The sequence below is a fragment of the Jaculus jaculus genome, chromosome 5 (genome assembly GCF_020740685.1).
Source record: "Jaculus jaculus isolate mJacJac1 chromosome 5, mJacJac1.mat.Y.cur, whole genome shotgun sequence".
In the NCBI taxonomy this organism is placed as follows: Eukaryota; Metazoa; Chordata; class Mammalia; order Rodentia; family Dipodidae; genus Jaculus; species Jaculus jaculus.
This window is the reverse complement of record NC_059106.1, coordinates 54,677,151-54,686,483: the sequence shown is the minus strand read 5'-3', so window position 1 is coordinate 54,686,483 and position 9,333 is coordinate 54,677,151. Positions and strand designations below refer to the sequence as shown.

At 53.7% G+C, this 9,333-nt stretch overlaps 1 protein-coding gene across 1 annotated transcript in view; it reads left to right on the top strand.

Annotated features, from left to right (window-relative positions):
* Window positions 1–2,330: 2,330 nt before the first annotated feature.
* Window positions 2,331–9,333, top strand: part of Hspg2 (heparan sulfate proteoglycan 2) — a 127,803-nt gene continuing 120,800 nt past the window's right edge. The window contains exon 1 of the mRNA XM_045149090.1: window positions 2,331–2,582. Within this exon, the coding sequence (XP_045005025.1) occupies window positions 2,331–2,582 (252 nt within the window). The remainder of the gene's footprint in view (window positions 2,583–9,333) is intronic.

The following is a 9,333-nucleotide window of genomic DNA, read 5'->3' as shown; positions in this document are numbered from 1 at the left end:
CCAGCCCCCAAAACTTCTTTTTTTTCCCCCAAAACTTCTTTTTAAAATTAGTTCATTTTAATTCTCATTAAGAAAGAAAGACAGTGGCCAAGATGGTGACCGCCTAGCTGAGCTGCAAATCCCGGGGAAAGAAAGATAGATGCAGATCCTAAGGAGAAAGCCACCCCATCATACCTCAAAAGGCCCTGGCTGAAACTAAGGAAAATTGGCGAAACAAGCAAGGGTGCAGTTTTCCTGATGAACCGGATACCAGCACAAGGGGGAAGGAGACCAACACAGAGAAAAATCAACTCCTACCAAATCAGAGAGCCAGAGCCTCAGAGGCCCCCAACACCTCATCACTGAAGCAGACCAAAAATGAACCCAACATGGCTCAGGGAAATATTGTGGAAGAGGGGGCAGAAAGAATGTCAGAGCCACATGTTAGGTCATGATATGCAGAGACATTTATCATACCAATAACTGTGGGCTAACCCCACAATGCACGACCCATATACATCAACAAGGAGGGTCCAATGGGGAGGGGGTAGGCCACGGATGAGCCTAATAATGGTACCAAACTGCTTGTATTTGCTGAATACAAAACTAATTAAAAGAAAGAAAGAAAGACAATGTAAGAAAAGTCAGCATTATCCTCACTTTCTATGCAAGGCTGACAGTGAGGCTGAATGGTTTGTTTGGAATGCCCAGCTAAGATGGTGGAGGCAGGCTTCTCCATCAGTCAGACAGAAAACAACATGTCTCAGGGACAGCAGAATAGGGGCCACCGAGGGCCACAAGTGGGCATGCCTCCTCTGTCTGCCCCATGCCTCTGCCTGGAGCAGATACAGACCTTATTAGGTGCTGTGCCTGGAGCCTGGGTCAGGGCCAGAGGATTGGCGTGTCCACTCTGGATGTACTTTTTGCTCTGAACTGCCCCCCCATATGCTCCCACAAAGACAGAGAAAAACCTTTTCTGGAGATGGGCATCTAAGTGGAATAGGAATCAGGATACTTAGTGTTTTCTCAGTCCCCCAAATGTCTGGCCCCTATCACATGGAACAGGCCTTCCGGACGGGCCTGGCGCCTCCCAGTGAGCTGGCCATTTCCTTCTGTCCACAGCCCACCTCGATCCTGGCTGCAAAGGCTGCCAGGAGTCTCTGGAACCTAGCAACTCACAGGAAACAATGGAAACTTGGGTTTGTATGTATTCTCCTCCCTCCATCATTACTCAAAGAGTTCCCTAAAAGACACACACACACACACACACACACACACACACACACACACACACACACCTTTTTTTCTCCACCCACCAGCCTGGGGCTGCCTGGAAGCTTTCTGGGCTGGTGTGACTGCCTGTGGGCTGTCAGAGGTGGATCACCAGCTATGATTTACCACAGGAGCACCTGTGATGTGGGCTTTGTTTGTCAGGGTCTGACTGTGGGCACGGATGGGGTGGCTGGTGTGTGTCTTTGGCTCTCCGGGCTGTAACATCCGTGAATCAGAATGAGTTTGTGAGTGATTCAGTTGGAAAAGTAGGTAGTGCAGAGGTCCGAGTGCGATCTGGTCCAAGTATCAAGGATCCACTTTGAGGCCCTGTGCGTGATGATTGTGAGAAAAATACAAAATATACGGGCTTGGTAAGCATGGGAGAGAAATGATGTAGGCCTGATTGCGAAGAGGGTGTGAAAACACAGAAACTTGATTGTCATCGTACTGAAGACATTCTATTGGCTAACAAAGTTGTGAGTGTGACTCTGTGAGTCCAAGTTGGCTTAAGCGTGAAGTGCGGATGCAAAAGACCGTGTGCGTGTGAACGAGTGTGAACGAGTGTGAACGAGGGAAGCAAATTCTGCGCGGGGCGCGCGGGGACTCACTCTGTGCCCGGCGCAGGAGCTGCCCCAGGGAGCGTGGAAGGAAGTTGGGAGGACGGCGCCGGGAGCCTCGCGGGCGCATCCCGGTCCCATCCCATCCCATCCCATCCCACACTCCCTGCCCAGAGCCCGCGGGGCCGAGGCGGGTGCGGAGGGGGCAGAGGGCCTAGACAAAGGCCCAGCCCGCTGCTCCGCCAGCTGCGGGGAGCAGAGCCTGGGGCTCGGGGGCGGGGCCTGCGCTACAGAGGCGTGGCGGCCCCGCCCTAGTGGGCGTGGCGTCCCGCCTGGGGGCGGGGTCTTTTGCTCTGGGACGGGGTGGCCCGGGGGCGGGGCCTGCGCGGCGGGGGCGGGGCCTGCGCGGGAGGGGCGGGGGCGCGGGGAGCGGGCCGCGCCGTCCCGAGGACTCGGCAGGACAAGCGAGCGGGCGGCTGCGGGCGGCGCCGAGCGAGCGAGCCGGAGGACGAGGCCCGGGCCATGGGGTGGCGGGCGGCGAGCGCGCCGCTGCTGGCGCTGCTGCTGCTGCACGGGCGGCTGCTCGCGGTGAGTGCGCGGGGCCGAGGGCCCGGGGCGGGGGGCCCCCGACCAACTCGGCGGGGCCGCGGGTGGCTTGCGCGCCTGGGACTCTGGCCAGGGACGGCCGCGCCCGCGCAGGACCCCGGATCGGCCGAGGCCAGTGCCAAGTCTGTGGCTCGGGGCTTCCCCTCAGGGACGGCTGGAGGACCCCGAGTGAGGTCTAGAGCCACATGGGGCCGCAGTGGAAGCCCGTGGATCGCCCGGCCACGTTGCTGAACCTCAGAGTTGAGTTGGGCATGGCCCGGCCTGCCATTCCTGGGGGCCAAGCGGAGAAACTTCCAGCAGGGTGGGAACTTGGCAGGGCAAGGGTACCCCTTTCTGTTGCCAACTTGGCAAAAGTGGGCAGTCAGTGGTGATGGCGACCCTGAGTCTACCCTAGAACTTTACCAACCCATTCCCTTGAGGAGCTTGTAACCAGGCGGGCACTTGTGAAAACTTGAAGCCAAACTGAGGTTTGTGCAAAATATCCCGGACCCTGGAGTTGTCCAGGCCAGGAGCTGAGTCAATCCCTGACCTGCACTGATGTCCGTGAGACCTGGGCTGGGCTGGTTAACCTCTCCGAGGCCAGCCCCACGTGGGTTAAGGGAACTCAGAAAGGGAAGCCCCAGGGCGTTTGGGCCGTGATGGAATGAGTGTTGGGCCCGTTAGGAGTGCGCACCACTGGATCTCAGTTTCCTCAGCATTCATTCCTCTTTCCTGGTCTCCATGGTGTGGAAGGAGTTGGGGGAGGGCATCACGCCTCTACAGCCCAGCCCTCTGCTGTGATCTCACATGGGCCCATAAGGAGAAGAGAACTCCTTGGTGAGGAATCCCAAGGCCTAGAAGGCACTTGGCAGGAGAGGCCTGGAGGACCTGAGTGACCTCAAGGAGGCCTGGGCGGGGTCAGTGGGCTGGCAGCTGGTGGCAGATGAGGGTGGGGCACATCTGGGCCTGCGGTAGTGAGCCACAGAGCCACCCCTCCCAGGTACTCCTAGACAGTTCCCATCCCTGCCCCCTGCTCTCAAAGCCAAAAGAATGACTTTTCCAACCTGGCGGGTGTTTACCCAGTGACTGATTTTCTGTCCTTGCCTTGCTGGCTCTCTCACCTCTGCCCTCCTGAGTCACTCGTTAACCCCCCACCCAGACCTGACCCCTTACTGTTTCTGCCCCACCCTGCATCTCTCCTCCCCCAACCCCATCGGGACAACCTCCTTAACCTTTTTTATTTTTTGCTTTTTAAGGCAGAGTCTCAGGGTCTTCAGACTGACCTGGAACTCACTCTGTAGCCCAGGCTGACCTCTGACCTTAAATTCACTGCAGTCCTTTTACCTCAGCCTCCCTAGTGCCGGGATTAAAGGAATGAGCTACCACACCAATCTGTCTTTCTTTCTTCCCTTCCCTTCCCTTCCTTCTTTTTTTCTTTACCTACCTACCTACCTTCCTTCCTTCCTTTCTCTCTCTCTCTGTTCCTTTCTTTTCTTGTTTTTCTAGGTAGGGTCTCACTCTAGCCCAGGCTGACCTGCAATTCACTATGCAGTCGCAGGGTAGCCTCGAACTCATGGTGATCCTCCTACCCTGCCTCCCGAGTGCGGGGATTAAAGGCGTGCGCCACCATGCCCCTTCAGCCTTCTTTCTTAATCTTATGTCTGACCTCTCACCCCGACACATCCATGCAGAAAGGCCTTGCCTTTGCTTCTTAGTCGTCCAGAACTTTCAGCTCCCAACACTTAACTTTTCCTTTCCTCAGGCAGTGACCTAGACCTGGCAAGTATTCCCAAACTAGCTATCTTCCCTGATCTTCCCTCAGCTCTGCCCCCTGATGAGAGGCTCTCCCTAGTGCACTGGCTGCACAATAGCAAGAGTGGTGGGTGGAGCTGTTTGTTGAGGAATTCCACCGAGATTCCCTGACTGCTGCCTATAGCTCCATTCATTTGTTCATTCAACAAATCTTCAGTGCTAAACACTTAGATTCCCAGGGCTCATTCGCTGGAAAGATACTAGCCCCCCGCCCCACACCCGCCCACCTCCTGTGCTCTGGTGCACCTGCGCTTTAGGGCTGGAGCGCATTGGTGAGGTAGGATATGCTGTTTGTTGCCTCTGAGACTGAGGCTGGAGAGGAGAGAGTGACCCTGAAGCTATAGCATTGTAGAAGCCGTGCAGCAGGCAGGTGGTCTTATTTTGTCCCACCCAGGATCATGGTGGGGGTGGTGAGAGGGCCCAAAAAGAGCTTGGCCACGGGATTCTGACTGCCTCTGTGGTATGATCCGTGTCTGAACCTTAGTGTCCACATCTGTGAAACGGGTGAGAAGTTTGCCAAGTGTCTTCGACAAGATCACTGTCTAGCCAGGCGTCCCAGCAGGCTTTGTCCACTACCCTTGATATCTTCAACCTTTCTGTTCTTTACAAGGCAGAAGTTGGTGGGGGAGGAAGGTTAAGGCGCAGGCTACGATGGGCTTTGGAGCCTGGCATTGGAGGCAGGAACAGTGGTCTGTGATTATGCGTGGGAGTAATTTTGGTTCTGAGGAGTGGGTAGGGGGCTGGGCCTCAGTGACTCAGGGCCTCCTGCTCTGGTCTGTTGACCCCTTTTCTTCCTACCGGGGCCTTGCCCCTTCCTTTCAGTTGGCAACAGGAATCTTGAGGGGCTGCAGTGGTAATGTTTTCCAAGCTGAGGAGGGAAAAGACCGAGATACCTGTTTCCTGCTTGTGCTGGTAAAAACTGGGGAACATCCCCTTCCTGGCATGACCTCAGCTCTCCTCTCCACACAGCTGGCTGCTCCATTTTCCTGTGCTAACCACCCTTCTCCCCCCCCCCCCTTGCTCCAGATCTGCTGCAGGACCATCTTCAGAGTGGGAACAGAGCCCCCCACCCTCATCTGCTAGGCTGAGCTCTGGGTGTTGGAGCAGTTGGCCCTGCCCTGCCTGGCTTGGTCTGGGCCTGTTCGCAGGCTGAGCCCAGGCAAGTTAGGATCTGTGGGCCTGAGGCCCTGCCTGAGAGACTGTTGAAAAAAGGTGACCAGATGTGACTTGGTTCAAGTCCTGGAAGATGTATGAATGCAGTGGTGTAGAGGGAGGTCTTGGGGTGCCAGGCCATGTGGTGACAAAATACTATGGATGGTTTTCATATAAATCGGTGCTCACTGTCTGAGGGACACTAAGTTTCTCAGCAGATCCTCGCATTACTTCTGTCACGTCCTGCATACCGAATCCCCTTTGCGGAGAATCAGATCCAAGCCCTTGACTTCATGTAGCCTGCCAGGCCTGTGAGAGAGAGCTGGCCTCCCACTCCCTCTGTGGCTTGCCTCCTTCCAGCTCTCCTCTCTTGGACTAGGACAGCTATCCCAGCTTCCCTTCTTTCTCTTTTTTGTCCTTCCTTGCTCTCTCTCTTACTTTGCCTCTATCCTCCTCCTCCTTTTTTTAAGCCTCTTTTTTATGTTTATTATTATTATTATTAACAAAATATTTTGTATGGATACATTCATGTGTTGGTACCCTCTTTTCCCTCATCCCTGCCCCCATTCCGTTGGGAACACTTCTCATTCCCCTTGGGTTGTAGTTTATGTGTTGTGGAAGCAGTAGTCATTTATTTTGGGTGTGGGGAGGGAATGCCTCTGAGCATGATGTCTCAACCTGTGGCTCTTACAATCTTTCTGCTCCCTCTTCCGCAAAATTCCCTGAGCCGTGGTGGGTGAGTTTTAAGTCTACTTCAGCGATGAGCTCTTAGGAGCCTCTCTGGATCTCTGTTTTGGTAAGTGTTGAATATCCTCAGGGTCTGTTTCCTGTACCCTGGCGCTGATTATCAGGAACAGCATGGAAGCAGCACTCTTGCTCATCTCCCAGATTCCTCTGTGGATTCAGCAGTGGCTTGGCTGAAAAGCAAGGGATAGTTTATCTCCTCTGGTCTTGCTACCTTTCCACACCCTCTGCGGGCAAGGTATCCTGGAATTGGGCTTTTTTTTTTTTCCAGGTAGAGTCTTGCTCTAGCACAGGCTGACCTGGAATTCACTATGTAGTCTCAAGCTGGCCTTGAACTCACAGCAGTCCTCCTATTTCCCCCTCTCTAATGCTGGGATTAAAGGTGTGTGCTCCTATGCTTGGCCACAGACTGGCTTTTGCACTGTTGGGCAAATGAATTTCAGATGCATGCGCCACGTGCATCTGGCTTTACGTGAGTACTGGAGCATCGAACCCAGGTCTCTAGACTTTGCAGGCAAGCACCTTAACTGTTGAGCCATCTCTCCAGCCCCCCACCATTTTTTTTTTAAAGCAGTCACTGTAGTCCCCACTGACCTGGAACTGACTCCATAGTCAAGGCTGGCCTCAAACTCAGAGATCCTGCTACCTCAGCCTCCCCAGTGCTGGGACTAAAGATGTGCACCACCATGTCCAGTTTTCTTTCTTGCTTGCTTTCTTGTTGTTTTTATTTTATTGATTTATTTTGGCAGAAGGGTCTCGTGCAGCCCAGGCTGGCCTCAAACTTGCTTTATAACGGAGGATGCCTTGAGCTCCTCCTCCCGCTCCGGTTTCCAGCTCCAGATTGCTGGGATTACTGGTGCGCACACCACCAAGCCCACTAGTCTTTGTTTCCTGAACATGGCAAACACACTCTTACCTCAGGGCCTTTGTGTCTGCTGTCCCCTTTATCTAGAACACTTGTCCCAGAGATCTACATTACCCTCTATCTCTCACCTTCCCTCTGTGTCAGCACTGAGCTCCCCTCCCCTGCCCACCCCACTGCTTTTTCTCCTCGTCGCTATCTAACTTGTATCTGTTCACTTTTTATCTATGTCTGCCTGGTTTAAACTTCATGCTAGCAGGGTCTCATCTGTTCTTGTTCACTGCGCTGTCTTTTTAGCACCTTGACCTATATCAAGAGCTCAGTAAATACATTTGTGGACATGTATTTAAGCCACACTCGCTAGTGTGGAGTCAGCCTCAGAGTAGAAGACATGGAGGCACTTAGAAGCTAGGAGACTGGCACACCCACCTGGAAGAGCCAAGTTTGAAGGTGGACGAAGATCCTGCTGCCCCACTCACTACCCCAGTCTGCCTGCAGCCCCAGTCAGTGTGAAACTTGTCTCTGAGGTCCGTGTCAGTGAGAACTCTGACCTCAGGTAGTGAGTACAATGGCTACCTCAGGCAAGGCATAGTGATGACGCAGGCTCAGGGTAGCTGTGTCTTAGTGTTTATCAGGCCTTCTAGACATGCTGTGAGCTTGACTCCTCCTCACCAGATAGTCCCCAAGGCTGGGCAGGCAGTTGAATAGAGCCAGGGGTCAGGCCCCCCCCCCCCCCCCCGTGGACCAGGTCTGTGGGATGTGAGAGGCTGTGTCCTGTCTGATACTTATGGGGGTAAGGGGAGATGGGACATGGCCCGGGGCCCAGCTGTCCTGCATGCAGCCTTCTCTGGTTCCCTACCTCCCTGAGGACCTGAGGTTAGGGTGATTCTGCAGAGGTCTGAGGGCTGTCTGGCCTTGGGGTGGAGGACCACTCAGAATGTAGAAAAGATCTGTGTGTTGAAACAGAGACAATTTGGAGACAATTTGCAGGCTAGATCTGTGGGTTCCAGATCTTCTGAACTTGGGATGGAAGGGATGGGTTTACAGCCTTGGCGTGCCTTCCCTCTGCTGGTCCAGTCTTAGCTGTGAGGGTCAAGCCAGAGGAGAGGGGGGATGAGGACCCAGTGCCCAGCTTCTTCTTCCAGGGGCCTGAGGGTCCTAGCTCTGCTGGAATGTTGCCTTAGTCCAGGCCTTGGCCTTTTTGGCCCTGCCACCCCCTCCTATTCCTATCCAAAGCTGGCTGACTGAAACCCAGAAATATGTGTGGAACTCCCTTCGCGGGGAGCCGCCAGCCTCACTACCCAGCCTGGTGGCGTCGGGCTGTGTCAATAGCCGCCTTGAGAGGGGAGTGGTTCGTGGCTGCCTGGGGTGGCTGGGCAGGGGGCACCACCCCAGAAGCTCTGAGAACAAGGTAGCTTTTTGAGGTCTGGGAATGTGGGGCTTTCAAGTGTCAGCCACCAGCAGAATTGCACTTCTCTTCCTCTCAGGATGCCTCCATGTGGTGGGGATGTGGGGGCATCATAGCATCCCTGGGGCATCCTGAGATGTCTCTGCGTCCCTCCTTGCAATGTGTCTCTGGGCATGGAGGAGGGCATCCTATCTTTTTGGATTTTAGGGGGCATTTTTGTGTTATTTTTTATTGACAGCTTCCATAATTGTAAACAATATCCCATGGTAATGCCCTCCCTTCCCCCACTTTCCCCTTTGAACCACTCTCCATCATATCCCCTCCCCCCTCTCAATCAGTCTCTCTTTTATTTTGATGTCATCATCTTTTCTTCCTATTATGATGGTCTTGTGTAGAAAGTGTCAGGCACTGTGGGGTCATTGGTATCCAGGCCATTTTGTGTCTGGAGGAGCATGTTGTAAGGAGTCCTACCCTTCCTTTGGCTCTTACATTCTTTCTGCCACCTCTTCTGCAATGGACCCTGAGCCTTGGAAGATGTGATAGAGAAATTTCAGTGCTGAGCACTCTTCTGGTACTTCTTCCCAGCACCATGGTGTCTTCTGAGTCATCCTAAGGTCACTGCCATCTGAAAAGAGAAGCTTCTCTAACCAAAAGTGAGAGAAGCATTAATATATGGGTATGGACATTAACAGAAGTGCTTACTGGGCAGTTTGGTGATCATAGTATATACATTTAGTCAGATACCAGCAGATGTTACAACCCTAGGGCTCATGACTACCCCTGTTGTAGGTTTTCAGTATCAGGGATGCATTCCTTCCCATGGAGCAGACCTCTAGTCCAATTAGAGGTTTTCTCCCTTAACAGATGTGCCACTATTACATCCATTGGCTCATTTGGCCTGGCTGGCAAGATATAAGGCTTGCAGTGTCCACTGTGGAGTATCTTCACTGGTGATTTCTCTT